The sequence below is a fragment of the Dreissena polymorpha genome, chromosome 5 (assembly GCF_020536995.1).
Source record: "Dreissena polymorpha isolate Duluth1 chromosome 5, UMN_Dpol_1.0, whole genome shotgun sequence".
NCBI classification, from domain to species: Eukaryota; Metazoa; Mollusca; class Bivalvia; order Myida; family Dreissenidae; genus Dreissena; species Dreissena polymorpha.
This window is the reverse complement of record NC_068359.1, coordinates 10,065,682-10,084,991: the sequence shown is the minus strand read 5'-3', so window position 1 is coordinate 10,084,991 and position 19,310 is coordinate 10,065,682. Positions and strand designations below refer to the sequence as shown.

General features: G+C 38.3%; 1 protein-coding gene across 2 annotated transcripts in view; it reads right to left on the bottom strand.

The window, feature by feature from the left end:
* LOC127880985 (cAMP-dependent protein kinase type II regulatory subunit-like) overlaps positions 1–19,310 on the bottom strand; it is a 130,269-nt gene that overhangs the window by 51,056 nt on the left and 59,903 nt on the right. For both annotated transcript variants that reach the window (XM_052428542.1, XM_052428543.1), the window contains 2 exons: positions 4,282–4,323; positions 3,693–3,757 (listed from right to left, as the gene is read on the bottom strand). In XM_052428542.1, coding sequence (XP_052284502.1) covers positions 3,693–3,757; positions 4,282–4,323 — 107 coding nt within the window. The remainder of the gene's footprint in view (positions 1–3,692; positions 3,758–4,281; positions 4,324–19,310) is intronic.

The window sequence follows — 19,310 nt, the reverse complement described above, 5'->3', positions numbered from 1 at the left end:
TGGGGGACATAAAAAAGAAGAATTTTAAGAAAAGAAATTTAAGAAAACCTATGGTAAATTTCATTTGTCTTGTAATGTGAGACAAAACCACAGAAATAAAATAGTGTCCACGATAAAAGGAAAATCATTATAAACCAGCCACACATGTGTGACGTACGCGGTCAGTCTATCTGAAAATCTTTCCCATAAGCCAGAATAGGCTATCGACATTTGCCAGTTTGCGATAAATAACCTGGTGTGACTTCAATTTTCCATTGGAAAGCATTGTGGTTTGATGTTCCATTTACAAGACGCAATTAGATTTTAAACACCAGCGTCAAGCAAAAATGGGTCTTATGCAATATGCTGTGCAGTCTTGTCAGGATATGCATACTAAGGAGGATACTCGGGAGATACCATGAAACCTTGCGTGCTTTTTTATAGAGGAAAGCGTAGCACATGACCAGACTGTGCAAGTGCTCAGGCTTGAATTGAGCCGCACTGGCCCCTTAGTCCATAACACCAGTTCTAACATGACGCGGAAGTTACAATGTTATTTGAATGTGTGGAAAGAAAACTGTGTCTTTATCAAATATCAACATACCATGTTTCGATGACAAATAAATAAATATAAAAAGTCATGTGAGGACACATATGGCACATATGATATGATCGCAAGTGTTAAAATGTGTATCTACTAACACTATGATGTAGTTTAATATACTTGCACTTTATAACAAACATTTCATTCGGTAGATATCCAACAATTTAGTGAAAAAAAAAGAACACAACATTATTTAAACCTTTGTTTTTAATTTAATTACTTAAAAAATGTACATTTTCTACCATTATTTCAAAGTCAGGATATTCACCAAATATATTTTTTAAGATGTTTCTTGTTTCCTCTTTACTGTTAATGTGTTAAATCTCTCGTATTCTAGACTCCCTTAATACTGTACAGCTGTAGCAGGACATTTCTTTCATTGTTCATTATACAAATTTAACCCCAAAAATATGGAAATGTGTGCACAACAGTTCTCCATTTTAAATACCTCTATCCGATGGGGTTTGTAAATCTTAATCCACTAATTACGGGCAACAGTTTGACATGATATTAAGATTCTTGGATAGGAATTTATAAGCTATAATTAAGTTGAATTTCTATTTCATTTTAAGGAATGGTTAAGAAATAGTATTTTTCTATCATGGTTTGTTGTCGAATAACCCACAGTAAGGAGTATAGATGCGTAGGAATTAAATCACGAGTGCGAAGCACGAGTGATTTGATATCACGCATCTATACAACTTACTGTAGGTTATTCGACAACAAACCATCATAGAAAAATATTTTTTCGATTCTAACACGATTCTGATTAATTTGGTTCAAGCTTTAGAACATAAACTATATTTTTCAATACTCCGCCCTTTTTTAATAGTACAAAGTTCACTATTTAGTGACGTCATTGTATTGTACAAACATATGACGTCGTTTTCATTCATAAATTTTTGCAAATGTCGTCTCTTTCATTGAAAACAACAATTGTAGAAACTTAATGACGTCACGTTTATTGATGCTACTGAAAAGCTGACATGCTATAAATGTTTTCTTAATTACGTTTCCTAACAAATAACATTCTTTGGAGGCGTGGTAATGCCACTTATCACCAAATATACAATTTGTTGTTTCATTACATTTATAAACATGCTGTATTTATTACATTTCTTTTAGAGCGGGTTTTAGCAAGTGCATTTTACTGCAATATTTTCTTTATTTATTCGGAAATATTTTCGAAACATTAAGCTCCGCCCATAAGTTATTGCAGAATAACCCACACTTGATTTCCTTCTTTGTCTATAGAAAACAAGTCGCGTGCCGTGTTAGAATAAGCAACAAACCTCATGATAATAAATTCAATGCCGTTAATTTTGTTTTTTAATTTTTTCAAATGACCTCTGTACATATGAAAGACAGAGTTATAGTTTTCATGAATTGTATACAGATGTAGTTTTTTTATTATTAAAGTCATTTTTTTAAATAAAATTCAAGTGAGCTTACATCATGTGCATACAAAAATAACAATATAACATTTAACAAACTTTGGTTTATAAAAACACACAAGCAAATTCGTTTAATTGATATCCCCCGCCGATATGCTTCTGGACACAAAAGGGTTATATTTGACACTAAAAAAAGCATTTTTTAAAGATACAAAGGGCCATAGCTCTGTTATTATCAGATGGTTTACAATGCCATTTGGCGTGCATCATCCTATTATCCATATATATTTACTCATACCAAGTTTCAATGAAATCCGCCAAAGCACTTCCAAGATATGGCTCCCAACGGACGGAAAGACAGACAACGCCAAAACAATATCCCTCCACCTATGGCGGGGGATAATTAAACCCAGGACAAAAATTATGTCACCATGATTACAAATTTAATATGATAAATGAGCCCAGATATCAGTCACCATCATCAAAGTTATCATCCCCACCTGCATAATATAATTGGGTAACAATTTAGTACCAACATTTATTGGGAAGAAGACATCATCTTTCAATTGAACTGTAATAAAGATTTTCATTCATTTTTCCTGGGCAATGGAAAAAATATAGTCATTGTTGGCCTCAAATTTAAATTCTTTTCATGTTTGGAAAAAATAAAAGAGATCCTACAAACAAACTTGAATATCTGTACAAACTGCATCCCCTAAGAGCAAAAAGGCCCTATCAACATCAGTGAAAAGTAGTCTGATAAGCCATTCTGGCTTTTTGAGCATGAACATATTTTATGTCTTCTTGTGAATAAAAAACAGAACATTAATCTTTCTTTACTCCATTAGATTTCACTGATCCATAATGAAGGACAAGGCAAGTCCATTATGTGAAGCCTAAACAAAATCTCTTAAAACTATTTACTAATCTGTGATGCTACCAACAGTACACAACACTGGGGTTAAACATTAAGCTTTATTCCTTGACAATTTAAGTTCAGTGAATGATAAATTATTAAAGTCTTAAACAGACTCGATTTGTGTTTTATAACCTGGTCATTGAAAATCACTAGGCAAGAAAAAAAAAATCAGCCTACACTATAAGATCTTTTTAAGTCACACAAAAATACAGTTAGAACTATTCAATAAACTTTGTCCATGCAACAATGCTATAATAATTATGGAGATCCATCATTTTTAATGATGAATTCTGCAGCGTTATTCTGTAATCGACACATGCATGCATCATAAAAATTGATTTTACCACAACTGTGGACTAATGTACGATTTTCCCCAACAAATGAATATGTACACATTATCGCTATTGCACCATTAAGACCATGCAAGTCAAGCACAATATTGCACCATTAAGACCATGCAAGTCAAGCACAATATTGCACCATTAAGACCATGCAAGTCAAGCACAATATTGCACCATTAAGACCATGCAAGTCAAGCACAATATTAAAAGCAATCATCCTAACAGATCAGTAAACGTGTTTCATGCAATCTAATTAAACAAACTAGTATTAACACCATATTGTTTTCATGTATAATGCACATTTAATGCATATTTAGTACACTATCTGTATAAAATGGGCACGAAAAGCAAAATAGGGACCCAAACATCATGAAAGGGCCATTTAAGGTTAATAAAAGAGACAAACAACATAAAATCAGCCTTAGCTACCAATAAATACGCTAATAGACACAAACCTGTCAATCACGTAGAAATTATCGCCATCATTGCCCTGGTCTATGACATGCTGCCCCACTGTCACCTGTGAACGACCAAAACCTGGTGTGAATATGGTATGCTGTCATAATGCCCCCCCCCCCCTCCCCGACTCCTCCAAAACAAAAAGCTGCATGTCATAATATGTAGCAAGTTGTAACAGTGTATGTTGAAATGTTGAAACGGGAAAACTAAGCGAACTCAGCTGTTTACTAATGCTATGTTTCCATACTTCTGCCAGTAACTGACAGAAAAATACATTTGTACCTTACTTGAATCAGAGGTGATAACCCTAGGGTCTACCCAGATAAGCCAGTGCACACAAGTTTATCAGGAAGACACTTTCCACATAGAATGGATTTCCATTTAGAAGAGACTTCCTTTAGCTACAAATTCATTAAAAGTGGACAAGTCTTTCCTTATTTAATTAAATGTATCATTGCCACGCTCCAAGCCTTGTTTGTAACTCACTCCAGATAGCAAATTAATTTTGCAGGCTCAGTAAATAATGTGGACATTGGGCTTAACTTCTGTTAAAGACTCAGTAAATAAAGTGGATCTAGGGCTTACCTTTTGTTCGAACATGGCATCCAGGATACATGACATTTGTTCCTGAAAACAAACAAACAGCACATGTTACAAAATAAAATACAGAAAACACCAACAGATTTATTGATATTTAAAAATTGTTCAATCAGAGAACTTTCACCTTTTTGGGATAGGGACCCTGGAGTTGGATAATCTTTTAGGAAAAGCACACAAGTTCATCCATTATTTGATCCTTCAACAATCAAACTGTAGGCAAAGATCTAACATTACAAGTTATATATTTAAATAGAAAATAAGAGAGCAAGTTCTTTCTATAGTTATGTAGAATGTTTTCTGACATCCCTTTAATGCCATAATTATGACTAGTGACCTCGAGTTTGACCCCATGTATTCCAGTTTTTAACTCAGCCATTGGGAAAAATGGTCTGAGCAAGTTTCATGAAGATTGGACAATAAAGTCCCTGCCTCTAAAGTGTAAACAGGGTTTATTATAGCCATAAAAAACTGGCCTGTTCCCTGGCAGCCATGCTTTTCAACAGACCTTAACCATTTTCATACGCATCAGCGGCGTCTCATCTGGGTCTGCACTGTTTGCCTTTTTTCTAGACGCTAGGCATAAATGGGTTAACAACAGAACTGAACCCATTTCTAACTTAGCAGAGATCTCATTGGGACAAATGTTCAGAGCACTAGTGTCATGAACGTTGGGCAATAAATGTGACCTCTAGCGTTTGCAAATTTTTACTATAGCCATATAGGAAAACTGCATAGTGTCCTGCTGGCCATGTTTTTCAATGAAATGGAACCATTTTACTTGTATCATTAGATATCATTAGCACAAATGTTCTAACCAAGAATAATGAAGATTGGGCAATAAATGTGGCCTCTTGAGTGTCCATGAGGAAAGTGTTGCTGCCCCACGACAGACAGACAACAAATGACTGACAAAAGGTGATCACAAAAGCCCACAATTAACCCATTTATGCCTAGCGTCTAGAAAAAAGGCCTTGGGAAACAGTGTAGACCCTGACGAGACGCAGCATGATGTGGCGTCTCATCAGGGTCTGCGCTGTCTGTTTGAAGGAATTTGTGTAAGAAATATTCTAACAAGGGCAGTTTGTAAAACATGCATGCCCCCCATATGGGCTGTCAGCTGTAAAGGAAGCCATTGTGTGAATACGTTTTTTGTCACTGTGACCTTGACCTTTGACCTAGTGACCTGAAAATCAATAGGGGTCATCTGCGAGTCATGATCAATGTATCTATAAAGTTTCATGAACCTAGGCGTAAGCTTTCTTGAGTTATCATCCGGAAACCATTTTAATGTGTCAAGTCACCGTGACCTTGACCTTTGACCTAGTGACATGAAAATCAATATGGGCCATCTGCGAGTCATGATCAATGTACCTATGAAGTTTCATGATCCTAGGCATAAGCCTTTTTGAATTCTCATCAGGAAACCATTTCACTTGTTCAAGTCATCGTGACCTTGACCTTTGACCTGAAAATCAATAGAGGTCATCTGCGAGTCATGATCAATGTACCTATGAAGTTTCATGATCCTATGCGTTATTGAGTTATCATCCGGAAACCATTTTACTGGTTCTAGTTACCGTGACCTTGACCTTTGACCTTGTGACCTGAAAATCAATAGGGGTCATCTGCGAGTCATGATCAATGTACCTATGAAGTTTCATGATCCTAGGCATAAGCGTTCTTGAGTTATCATCAGGAAACCATTTTACTGGGTCGAGTCACCGTAACCTTGACCTTTGACCTAGTGACCTGAAAATCATTAGGGGTCATCTGCAAGTCATGATCAATGTACCTATGAAGTTTCATGATCCTAGGCGTAAGCGTTCTTGAGTTATCATTCGGAAACCATCGGTGGACGGACAGACCATTTGACTGACATGCAAAACAATATACCCCCTCTTCTTCGAAGGGGGGCATAAATATAGCAATAAGTAGACTAGAAATCCCTTACTTTGGAAATAAATTGATCCAATTTAGAAGGATGGGAGAGTCCATTAGGCATATATGGGTTAAAATGTACTCAGATGAGCCCTATGAGCCGTAACATTACCCTCCATTACTGAAAGTCAGAAGCAATAATGATGCAGTAAGAAGCTGCTCATTTCCTACAATTTTACAACATACCATAGTAAGCAAATTTTAACAGGTTATGAACTTTAATTTCTGAGCATCAAGTGAAAGCTGTCTTTTTCATTTATCTGCTATAATAAAAATAAGCACCTTTGGGTTATATTTAATTTAAATTGAAAAAAGTGGATAAAAATCAAATTGGGAATAGTACCAATTTCTGCTTCCAACTTTATTTTTAGAGAACAAACTCTGAAGTTTCCTATCTTACATTTTCTAAGATACTGCTAACCATACAATGAAAATGCCATGTTTGATATTGACTCTTGTTTCCATGTTTTATAACTTGGCCCCAAAAATAAATGCCACCATAAAAATGAATCAGTATCTCCATGGCATAATTTTTCTCTCAATTATGCCACAAGCAGATTCTGTAAGTTAACTATCTCTGATTTCCTCAGGGGAAAATCATTGGGGAAATGAAATGTTTTTTCAGAACATTTCTGAATCCACTCCAGACAAAAAATGAGACAAGGACCAAAGAACAATTCTTGAGATCCTTCAAGTTTACTCCAAAATGAAGTATTTACTAGAGATGTGTTTGTCAGAAACACAATGCCCCCTACTGCACCGCTTTGAAGCCATATATTTGACCTTTATCCTTGAAGGATGACCTTGACCTTTCACCACTCAAAATGTGCAGCTCCATGAGAAACACATGCATGCCAAATATCAAGTTGCTATGTGAAGGGACATAGAAGTTATGAGCATTTTTCGAAACCTAAATGCGAAACCTAAATGCAAAGTGTGACGGAAGGACAGACAGACGGACGGTCTGATCACTATAAGCCCTCCTTCGGGGGCATAAAAAAGGTATGTAGATGTGTTAATGAAACAAGAGATGTGCTTGTCAGAAACACAATGCCCCCTAATGCACTGCTTTTTTTGTTGACCTTTGACGTTGAAGGATGACCTTGACCTTTCACCACTCAAAATGTGCAGCTCCATGAGATCCATATGCATGACAAATATCAAGTTGCTATGTTCAATATTTCAAAAGTTATTGCAAAACTTTACTGTAAGGTTAAAGTTTTGGGACAGAATGACGGAATGACAGACAGATAGGCCAAAAACAATATGCCACCAATCATAAAAAGTTATGAAAATTTACGTTTTTTATGTTTTGAACTTTGACCTTTAAGGTTGACCTTGATCTTTCACCAGTCAAAATGTGCAGCTCCACGAGAAGTAAGAGATTGAATGGAGAAATAAATAATTTTTATTTAAATGTTTGACGTTTTACCTTGGGGGATGACCTTGACCTTTCACCACGGAAATGTGCAGCTCCACGAGATACACATGCATGCCAAACATGAAGTTGCTGTGTTCAATATTAAAAAAGTTATGAAAATTTATGTTTTTTATATTTTGACCTTTGACCTTGAAGGTTGACCTTGACCTTCACCACTCAAAATGTGCAGCTCCACGAGAAGCAAGTAAGAGATTGAATGGAAAAAATGTTGTTTTTTTAAATTTTTGACCTTTGACCTTAAAAGTTGACCTTGACCTTTCACCATTCAAAATGTGCAGCTCCACGAGATACACATGCATGCCAAATATGAAGTTGCTGTGTTCAATATTAAAAAAGTTATGATAAAACTTTAAAGAAGGTTTAAGTTTTAGGAAAGAAAAATACAATGCTATTTGACCTTTGACCTTGAAGGATGACCTTGACCTTGACTTTTCACGACTTAAAATGAGAAGCTCCATGAGATACACATGCATGGTAAACAGGGATCATATTTTCCTGCAACATCAATCGGTCCGGAAATACATGGGGAAAAGTATCCGAAAATGTGTATCCGAAATCATGACAAATTACTTTTAAATATATACCATTGATTTTGCCATTCATGAAGGTGGTATAATACATGTACAAGTAAAATTCCCTTAGGCATTTTTTTAAAAAACCAAACGAGTTTTCTCAACTGGTTTTATCATTTGGTATTTCATTGTTGTTTCGTGTGCTGTTTTATCAGACTTTTTTCATAGTTGTCAATATTATTAACCTGTGTAAGTATATACCGATGTTTTAAATTGTTGTCGACTCCATAATATCTTACAAACATGAACTGAACCAAACAAATGTCTGTGCGTAGGTTGGCTACTGACAACAACAAACCAAATAATTAAGAAATAATTTGTTGTCAAATACCCACGTCCGATAGTTTAGATGCCTAGGGATATAATCACGAAAGCGAAGCATTTGAAACCACGCATCTAATTTTCCGGTCGTGAGTTATTCAACAACAAAGTATAAAGTACACGAATTATTTTATTCTAACACGGTTTTACTAAAGATTTATTCAATGTATATTATTTTTCTTGTGTACTATTTTATGTGAAGTTCCACCCATAAAAATAACATTCGGCTGTTCTGTCGATCAGATCCGCGACTTTCATTCATAATTATATTACCGGATAATTACGCTGGTGGAAAATGTATCGGCATGTTTCGTTTAGTTACAGCGCGTGCATTCAGACGTGTCTTTTCGGATGCGTCTTTAATCCGCTGTTCACAAGTTTTTTATTCTTGGTCTGACGTGCAATAAACCGGCCCTGACCGGTTTAGAGACTGCAGCGAATGGTTTATCACATCTAATCGAGATAAGAATGTCATTAGGGTGTGTTAGCATGTACACTGTGTAATCGATTTCATGACATGGGATTATTAATAGCAAACAGAATCGGACCGACTGTTTGGGATTTTCAATCGGTCTTTCATGACCCCAATCGGTCTAGGACCGACAAAACCGAAAAAAATATGATCCCTGATGGTAAATATCAAGTCGGTATGTTCAATATTGCAAAAGTTATCAAACTTTAACCAAAGTTAAAGTTTTGGACAGAATGACAGACAGACAGACAGTACAAAAACAATATACCCCCGATCTATTGATCTGGGGGCATAAAAATCCACAGAATCTTTTATTTAAAAAACAATGTCATATGTTACACAATGATTAACAGTTTATGCTTTTGATGAAGCAGTCATTCAAGAGAACAGATGAAAGTGTAACCTGCAAAGATCATCCATGTTCAACACTATGGTGCTGAGTGTATCTAAGGTGCAAAAAGATTGTTCATTTCTTTTAGACCTAATGATAAAATATGACATTTCTGCAGTGAAATAACAGCAGTGAAAATAAACAAATTGTTCTTTTCATAGTTGAAAAGAACGCATTTTGGAACTCCATTTTCTATTTTTAGATTATTATAAATAATTTTTTTTTTCTCTATGATCACGAGTGAATTTAAATTGACATTCCACTGAATCTAACAAATTTTCTTTTTATTTAATGCATTTTCACCGTTTATTCACATTGTAAAAGTGTTTAACTGAAGAATTTCGCTGGTATAATGACGTCATTTCGTCACACTAATGACATCATTTGGTGTTTTGAAATGTATTGAGGCACGCCACGAGATAATATGGTAACGCTGTTAATTATTTTCTTGAAAAAGGGGCATAAAAGAAACAACATTTGTTCATGTCAGTGTAAGATCGTTTGTTATTTTACTCGTGATCATTGAAAAATAATATTTTCACTTGTGGCTGGGCCACTCGTAAAAATATTTTTTCTATGATCACTCGTAAAATAACAAACAATCTTACACTGACATGAACAAATATCCTCTATGTCTTCGGCTTGTAACAAGAAATTTGTCAGTTAGTTGTTTTTGTTTGTTTGCTTTTTCTTAAAGATTATTAGATTTTTTTTGCTTTTTCTTAAAGAATGTAGATTCTTGATGCATATTGAAACAGGATGATTTGGTGACTTAAGATTAATCATTCCAAAAACTTGTTAACTTACTAGTGGCATAATAAAAACACTCAATGAATGCATCCTGAATGTATAAGCCCCATTTGAACACCTAAGCTACACAAATATTTTGTCCATTAATTCTGTAATATGGTTTAATAATAATCCAAATATTACGAACATAATGATGGATCAAACATGGATTAGACTGCAAAGCACCTATAACATAACATCATGTTATGGAATGACCAACATTATTATAAGGAAATAAATACTTCATCGTACGTGGGGGGTATGGGTCATTTTGCATTGTGTGTAAAAAGCCCAGTCAAAAAATAAATATGTGCTTTAAAAGATCATTAAATCTGTATAAAGAAATGCTGTGAAGTTTTCTGCAAACTATTTAATTTACAGTTGTGTTAATATTTATACTCAACAGACCTTGTTGTGAATGCAATTATAGCAGATATCCAATATTGTGGACAATGTGACATCCCTCCCTATGGTATTGTGGACAATGTGACATCCCTCCCTATGGTTAGTGGACAATGTGACATCCCTCCCTATGGTTAGTGGACAATGTGACATCCCTCCCTATGGTATTGTGGACAATGTGACATCCCTCCCTATGGTTAGTGGACAATGTGACATCCCTCCCTATGGTTAGTGGACAATGTGACATCTCTCCCTATGGTATTGTGGACAATGTGACATCCCTCCCTATGGTTAGTGGACAATGTGACATCCCTCCCTATGGTTAGTGGACAATGTGACATCTCTCCCTATGGTATTGTGGACAATGTGACATCCCTCCCTATGGTTAGTGGACAATGTGACATCCCTCCCTATGGTATTGTGGACAATGTGACATCCCTCCCTATGGTATTGTGGACAATGTGACATCCCTCCCTATGGTTAGTGGACAATGTGACATCCCTCCCTATGGTTAGTGGACAATGTGACATCCCTCCCTATGGTATTGTGGACAATGTGACATCCCTCCCTATGGTATTGTGGACAATGTGACATCCCTCCCTATGGTTAGTGGACAATGTGACATCCCTCCCTATGGTATTGTGGACAATGTGACATCCCTCCCTATGGTTAGTGGACAATGTGACATCCCTCCCTATGGTATTGTGGACAATGTGACATCCCTACCTATGGTATTGTGGACAATGTGACATCCCTCCCTATGGTATTGTGGACAATGTGACATCCCTCCCTATGGTATTGTGGACAATGTGACATCCCTCCCTATGGTATTGTGGACAATGTGACATCCCTCCCTATGGTATTGTGGACAATGTGACATCCCTCCCTATGGTTAGTGGACAATGTGACATCCCTCCCTATGGTTAGTGGACAATGTGACATCCCTCCCTATGGTATTGTGGACAATGTGACATCCCTCCCTATGGTATTGTGGACAATGTGACATCCCTCCCTATGGTTAGTGGACAATGTGACATCCCTCCCTATGGTATTGTGGACAATGTGACATCCCTCCCTATGGTATTGTGGACAATGTGACATCCCTCCCTATGGTATTGTGGACAATGTGACATCCCTCCCTATGGTTAGTGGACAATGTGACATCCCTCCCTATGGTATTGTGGACAATGTGACATCCCTCCCTATGGTATTGTGGACAATGTGACATCCCTCCCTATGGTTAGTGGACAATGTGACATCCCTCCCTATGGTATTGTGGACAATGTGACATCCCTCCCTATGGTATTGTGGACAATGTGACATCCCTCCCTATGGTTAGTGGACAATGTGACATCCCTCCCTATGGTATTGTGGACAATGTGACATCCCTCCCTATGGTATTGTGGACAATGTGACATCCCTCCCTATGGTTAGTGGACAATGTGACATCCCTCCCTATGGTATTGTGGACAATGTGACATCCCTCCCTATGGTATTGTGGACAATGTGACATCCCTCCCTATGGTATGTGGACAATGTGACATCCCTCCCTATGGTATTGTGGACAATGTGACATCCCTCCCTATGGTATTGTGGACAATGTGACATCCCTCCCTATGGTTAGTGGACAATGTGACATCCCTCCCTATGGTATTGTGGACAATGTGACATCCCTCCCTATGGTATTGTGGACAATGTGACATCCCTCCCTATGGATTAGTGGACAATGTGACATCCCTCCCTATGGTTAGTGGACAATGTGACATCCCTCCCTATGGTATGTGGACAATGTGACATCCCTCCCTATGGTTAGTGGACAATGTGACATCCCTCCCTATGGTTAGTGGACAATGTGACATCCCTCCCTATGGTTAGTGGACAATGTGACATCCCTCCCTATGGTTAGTGGACAATGTGACATCCCTCCCTATGGTATTGTGGACAATGTGACATCCCTCCCTATGGTATTGTGGACATGTGACATCCCTCCCTATGGTATTGTGGACAATGTGACATCCCTCCCTATGGTATTGTGGACTATGTGACATCCCTCCCTATGGTTAGTGGACAATGTGACATCCCTCCCTATGGTTAGTGGACAATGTGACATCCCTCCATATGGTTAGTGGACAATGTGACATCCCTCCCTATGGTATTGTGGACAATGTGACATCCCTCCCTATGGTATTGTGGACAATGTGACATCCCTCCCTATGGTATTGTGGACTAATGTGACATCCCTCCCTATGGTATTGTGGACAATGTGACATCCCTCCCTATGGTATTGTGGACTATGTGACATCCCTCCCTATGGTTAGTGGACAATGTGACATCCCTCCCTATGGTTAGTGGACAATGTGACATCCCTCCCTATGGTATAGTGGACAATGTGACATCCCTCCCTATGGTAAAGTGGACAATGTGACATCCCTCCCTATGGTATTGTGGACAATGTGACATCCCTCCCTATGGTATTGTGGACAATGTGACATCCCTCCCTATGGTATTGTGGACAATGTGACATCCCTCCCTATGGTATTGTGGACAATGTGACATCCCTCCCTATGGTATTGTGGACAATGTGACATCCCTCCCTATGGTTAGTGGACAATGTGACATCCCTCCCTATGGTATTGTGGACAATGTGACATCCCTCCCTATGGTATTGTGGACAATGTGACATCCCTCCCTATGGTATTGTGGACAATGTGACATCCCTCCCTATGGTATTGTGGACAATGTGACATCCCTCCCTATGGTATTGTGGACAATGTGACATCCCTCCCTATGGTATTGTGGACAATGTGACATCCCTCCCTATGGTATTGTGGACAATGTGACATCCCTCCATATGGTTAGTGGACAATGTGACATCCCTCCCTATGGTATTGTGGACAATGTGACATCCCTCCCTATGGTATTGTGGACAATGTGACATCCCTCCCTATGGTATTGTGGACAATGTGACATCCCTCCCTATGGTTAGTGGACAATGTGACATCCCTCCCTATGGTTAGTGGACAATGTGACATCCCTCCCTATGGTTAGTGGACAATGTGACATCCCTCCCTATGGTTAGTGGACAATGTGACATCCCTCCCTATGGTATTGTGGACAATGTGACATCCCTCCCTATGGTATTGTGGACAATGTGACATCCCTCCCTATGGTTAGTGGACAATGTGACATCCCTCCCTATGGTTAGTGGACAATGTGACATCCCTCCATATGGTTAGTGGACAATGTGACATCCCTCCCTATGGTATTGTGGACAATGTGACATCCCTCCCTATGGTATTGTGGACAATGTGACATCCCTCCCTATGGTATTGTGGACAATGTGACATCCCTCCCTATGGTATTGTGGACTATGTGACATCCCTCCCTATGGTTAGTGGACAATGTGACATCCCTCCCTATGGTTAGTGGACAATGTGACATCCCTCCCTATGGTTAGTGGACAATGTGACATCCCTCCCTATGGTATTGTGGACAATGTGACATCCCTCCCTATGGTATTGTGGACAATGTGACATCCCTCCCTATGGTATTGTGGACAATGTGACATCCCTCCCTATGGTTAGTGGACAATGTGACATCCCTCCCTATGGTTAGTGGACAATGTGACATCCCTCCCTATGGTTAGTGGACAATGTGACATCCCTCCCTATGGTATTGTGGACAATGTGACATCCCTCCCTATGGTATTGTGGACAATGTGACATCCCTCCCTATGGTATTGTGGACAATGTGACATCCCTCCCTATGGTATTGTGGACTATGTGACATCCCTCCCTATGGTTAGTGGACAATGTGACATCCCTCCCTATGGTTAGTGGACAATGTGACATCCCTCCCTATGGTTAGTGGACAATGTGACATCCCTCCCTATGGTATTGTGGACAATGTGACATCCCTCCCTATGGTATTGTGGACAATGTGACATCCCTCCCTATGGTATTGTGGACAAAGTGACATCCCTCCCTATGGTATTGTGGACAAAGTGACATCCCTCCCTATGGTATTGTGGACAATGTGACATCCCTCCCTATGGTTAGTGGACAATGTGACATCCCTCCCTATGGTATTGTGGACAATGTGACATCCCTCCCTATGGTATTGTGGACAATGTGACATCCCTCCCTATGGTATTGTGGACAATGTGACATCCCTCCCTATGGTATTGTGGACAAGGTGACATCCCTCCCTATGGTATTGTGGACAATGTGACATCCCTCCCTATGGTATTGTGGACAAAGTGACATCCCTCCCTATGGTATTGTGGACAATGTGATATCCCTCCCTATGGTATTGTGGACAATGTGACATCCCTCCCTATGGTATTGTGGACAATGTGACATCCCTCCCTATGGTATTGTGGACAAAGTGACATCCCTCCCTATGGTATTGTGGACAATGTGACATCCCTCCCTATGGTATTGTGGACAATGTGACATCCCTCCCTATGGTATTGTGGACAATGTGACATCCCTCCCTATGGTTAGTGGACAATGTGACATCCCTCCCTATGGTATTGTGGACAAAGTGACATCCCTCCCTATGGTATTGTGGACAATGTGACATCCCTCCCTATGGTATTGTGGACAATGTGACATCCCTCCCTATGGTATTGTGGACAATGTGACATCCCTCCCTATGGTATTGTGGACAAAGTGACATCCCTCCCTATGGTATTGTGGACAATGTGACATCCCTCCCTATGGTATTGTGGACAATGTGACATCCCTCACTATGGTATTGTGGACAATGTGACATCCCTCCCTATGGTTAGTGGACAATGTGACATCCCTCCCTATGGTATTGTGGACAAAGTGACATCCCTCCCTATGGTATTGTGGACAATGTGACATCCCTCCCTATGGTATTGTGGACAATGTGACATCCCTCCCTATGGTATTGTGGACAATGTGACATCCCTCCCTATGGTATTGTGGACAATGTGACATCCCTCCCTATGGTATTGTGGACAATGTGACATCCCTCCCTATGGTATTGTGGACAATGTGACATCCCTCCCTATGGTATTGTGGACAAAGTGACATCCCTCCCTATGGTATTGTGGACAAAGTGACATCCCTCCCTATGGTATTGTGGACAATGTGACATCCCTCCCTATGGTATTGTGGACAATGTGACATCCCTCCCTATGGTATTGTGGACAATGTGACATCCCTCCCTATGGTATTGTGGACAATGTGACATCCCTCCCTATGGTTAGGCTAATCACAGGCAACCTACAACAAACCTGACTGGCTGAGAATCTCTGTGTGGACAGCCCTCATTCCCGCCCCCCACCACAACAACCAGACAGGTCAAGGGAATGATGATGATGATTCCTGCTGATGGATGATGATTGATGATGATGTTGTTGTTGATAATGATGATGATGATGATAATGATGGATGATGATGTTGATGATGATGGATGATGACGCATATCAACTTTATGATTACTGATTACCATAGGTTATCATGTTGCCAAATGATTTATAAGTACTTTAGTTGGTATATAAGCTGTTGATAAGAAGGGATTTCTGCAAAGATTGCAATTGGTTTTTCAATATTTGTTGAATATGGTCTTAATTATTCATAAAATTCAGATGTAAAATAAAATATTTGTAAAGGCCATTATGCATATTTCATTTGGTAATTGATATTATGTTCTATAAACTTTATCCTATGCGAATTACTTTAAATCAAGTTAATTATCAACAAGCGATGTGTTTGTGAAACACTATGTCCCCATATATTTGACCTTTGACCTTGAAGGATGACCTTGACCTTTCACCACTCAAAATGTGCAGCTCAATTACAAACACATGCATGCCAATATCAAGTAACTATGTTCAATATTGCAAAAGTGTACAATAAATGAGCGATTTTGACCCATATGTTTGACCTTTGACCTTAAATGATGACCTTTACCTTTCACCACTCAAAATGTGCAGCTCCATGAGATACACATGCATGCCAAATATGAAGTCGTTATCTTCAATATTGCAAAAGTTATGGCAAAATGTTAAAGTTGGAGCTAACAAACAAACAAACAAACCAACAAACAAACAAACCAACCAAAAAACAGGGCAAAAACAATATGTCCCCCACTATAGTGGTGGGGGGCATAAAAATCCTCTTTTTGTTCAATGCAAGACTTGGAACTTTGAACATTTTTTATTATATTTTTTTCCCACACATCAATGTACAAACGATAACAATAATGCATGCTTAAATAGGTACATTAAATCTTCATTATGCTCCATAAACCTGTCAAAGTGATTTTAAACTAATGTTTTAACATGAGACTACCTTATACGATTATTTTAAAAGATTTGGATTAATCAATAATCAATAAAAAAAGAAACGGCTAAGCACGTATTGATGATTATCACCTGGAAAAGAATACTCAACTCTCAGGTACATTACCCACATGTCATCAATGGTGCAACTATAACAATTGCAAGCCAATAAAGAATTTTAAGTTCAGAAGTTCTCAACAGACAAAGAGACAACAGCATTTACTTTTCAAACAATTAAGAATTGCCACAACCAAGAAAGACTCTCTTACCCCCTCTTCACCCACCCCACCCTCCCCTACAGTTTATATTACATTTTGGCATTAAATTTTGTATTTGTTTCATGTCTTAATATATATATTACCTGAAAACATTATTATTAAGTGATTTGTGAAATAATATACTTAATTTTATATTTATTGATAGCTTACCATATAACCTTAAGTAAACACTAATGTTGATACCATTATGATCATCACCAGACAAAGGCTACTGTCCACATGGTTACTTGTATAACAAGACAAAGGCTACTGTCCACAAGGTTACTTGTATAACAAGACAAAGGCTACTGTCCACATGGTTACTTGTATAACAAGACAAAGGCTACTGTCCACAAGGTTACTTGTATAACAAGACTATGCTAGGCTACTGTCCACATGGTTACTTGTATAACACAGGGTTCGACATTAACTTTTTTACAGCAAGACCGTCTAACCAGCTCCTCTTAAAATGTACTAGCCCGAACCTGATGTCTATAATAGACCACAAATGATATAGCAAATGAACACAATTGTGTCATGTAACTGTTTAATCAGGATTTATCAGTAAATAATCAGTGAACACCAGATTATTTTTTTTGATGCATAGAGTAAAACAATAAAATAAAGCTTTTTTTGCTTTTCTCCGTCAAATTCAATCCACGGGAACTGACTCAATTTTCCATCTAGGATAAAATTGACGTTTTCGTGTTTCTTTATATTTACGTTTTCTGTCAGTTTAAGCGTCGGATTCTTTTTTATTAACTGATTTGTCGGACGAAAATCCGAACTTGAACAAAGCCATTCTTTAAATTACATTCTCTTGTCTGCTACGCAAAAATGTTTACATTGACGATACCGATTTTCGATAGAAGTCGTAAAATCATGCTCTACAGTTTTACGACACTGCAGAAAATCATTAATATTCATGACAACTTGACCAATGGAAACAAGCAATTTCTGCAGGAAGCTCTCCTTTGCGTCTAAAAATAGCAATGAATCATGTGAATGCTCCGCGTTTATTTAAATACACCAGTTTTGTTTTCATGTAAATAACAGATACGAGAGTAGTTTTAAACATTAAAAATAAAGGTTTTCACAGCAGTTAGTTATAGTAATATGAATCAGTAAAGATTTTTTTATGTACGACCAGTCGGACAAGCTAGCCCGCAGTTTTACTAGCCCGACCACCGATCTTACTAGACAATGTCTGTCGGAGGTGCCTTAGTGTCGAACCCTGTAACAAGACTATGATCATCACCAGACAAAGGCTACTGTCCACATGGTTACTTGTGTAACAAGACTATTGCCAAGCAATACTGTCCACATGGTTACTTGTATAACAAGACTATTGCCAAGCAATACAAGTCCCTTACCGGTGAAACTCCAGCATTTTCAGATTTTTGTTATAATATATATATTTGTTGCCATAGCAACCAGAATTCTTGATGTAGGAACAAAATGAAATGACATGCATAATCTCCATATTGCCATCTGTCCATATTTCAAGTTTCATGAAAAAATATGAAGAACTTTTAAAGTTATCGCAGGATTGAGAAAAGTGTGACAGACTGACAGACTCTCTGACACAGAGCGCAAACCATAAGGCCGGGTTTCCATGTCTCCGCGTCCACGTTAGCGAAAAAACAAACTGGTTGAAATCTGTTGGAGCTATTCCATGTATCTGCGTTCCGCGTCAGCAGACTCAGTATACGGACGGCAGTCAACATGAAAGGTCGACTTTCAAGCATAGATATTCGTGAAAAAATAATAAATTTAGTAAGGGATCACTCTGAAATAAATACAACCAACGTATGAAAGAATACAAAGACAACGACATCGCATCAAACATCTGGAAAAGCATAGCCAACATTTCAAACAACATATAACGCTACAAGAAGTCACTATTTATGTTCTTTTTTTGTCTATGCGAGTTCACATACAAGTTTTGAAGTCTGTAATACGAATAAATCAGTAATGTTTATCAATATGATTATGCCAATTGTCATTAATTCAGTTTGGAATGAGCTTTTTACACGGAAAGGCTAACATAATAAGCGGATGCATGGAATAGATCAGAGGTTTTTTTCCTTCTTTGTGACCCGCCAAAAAACGGCC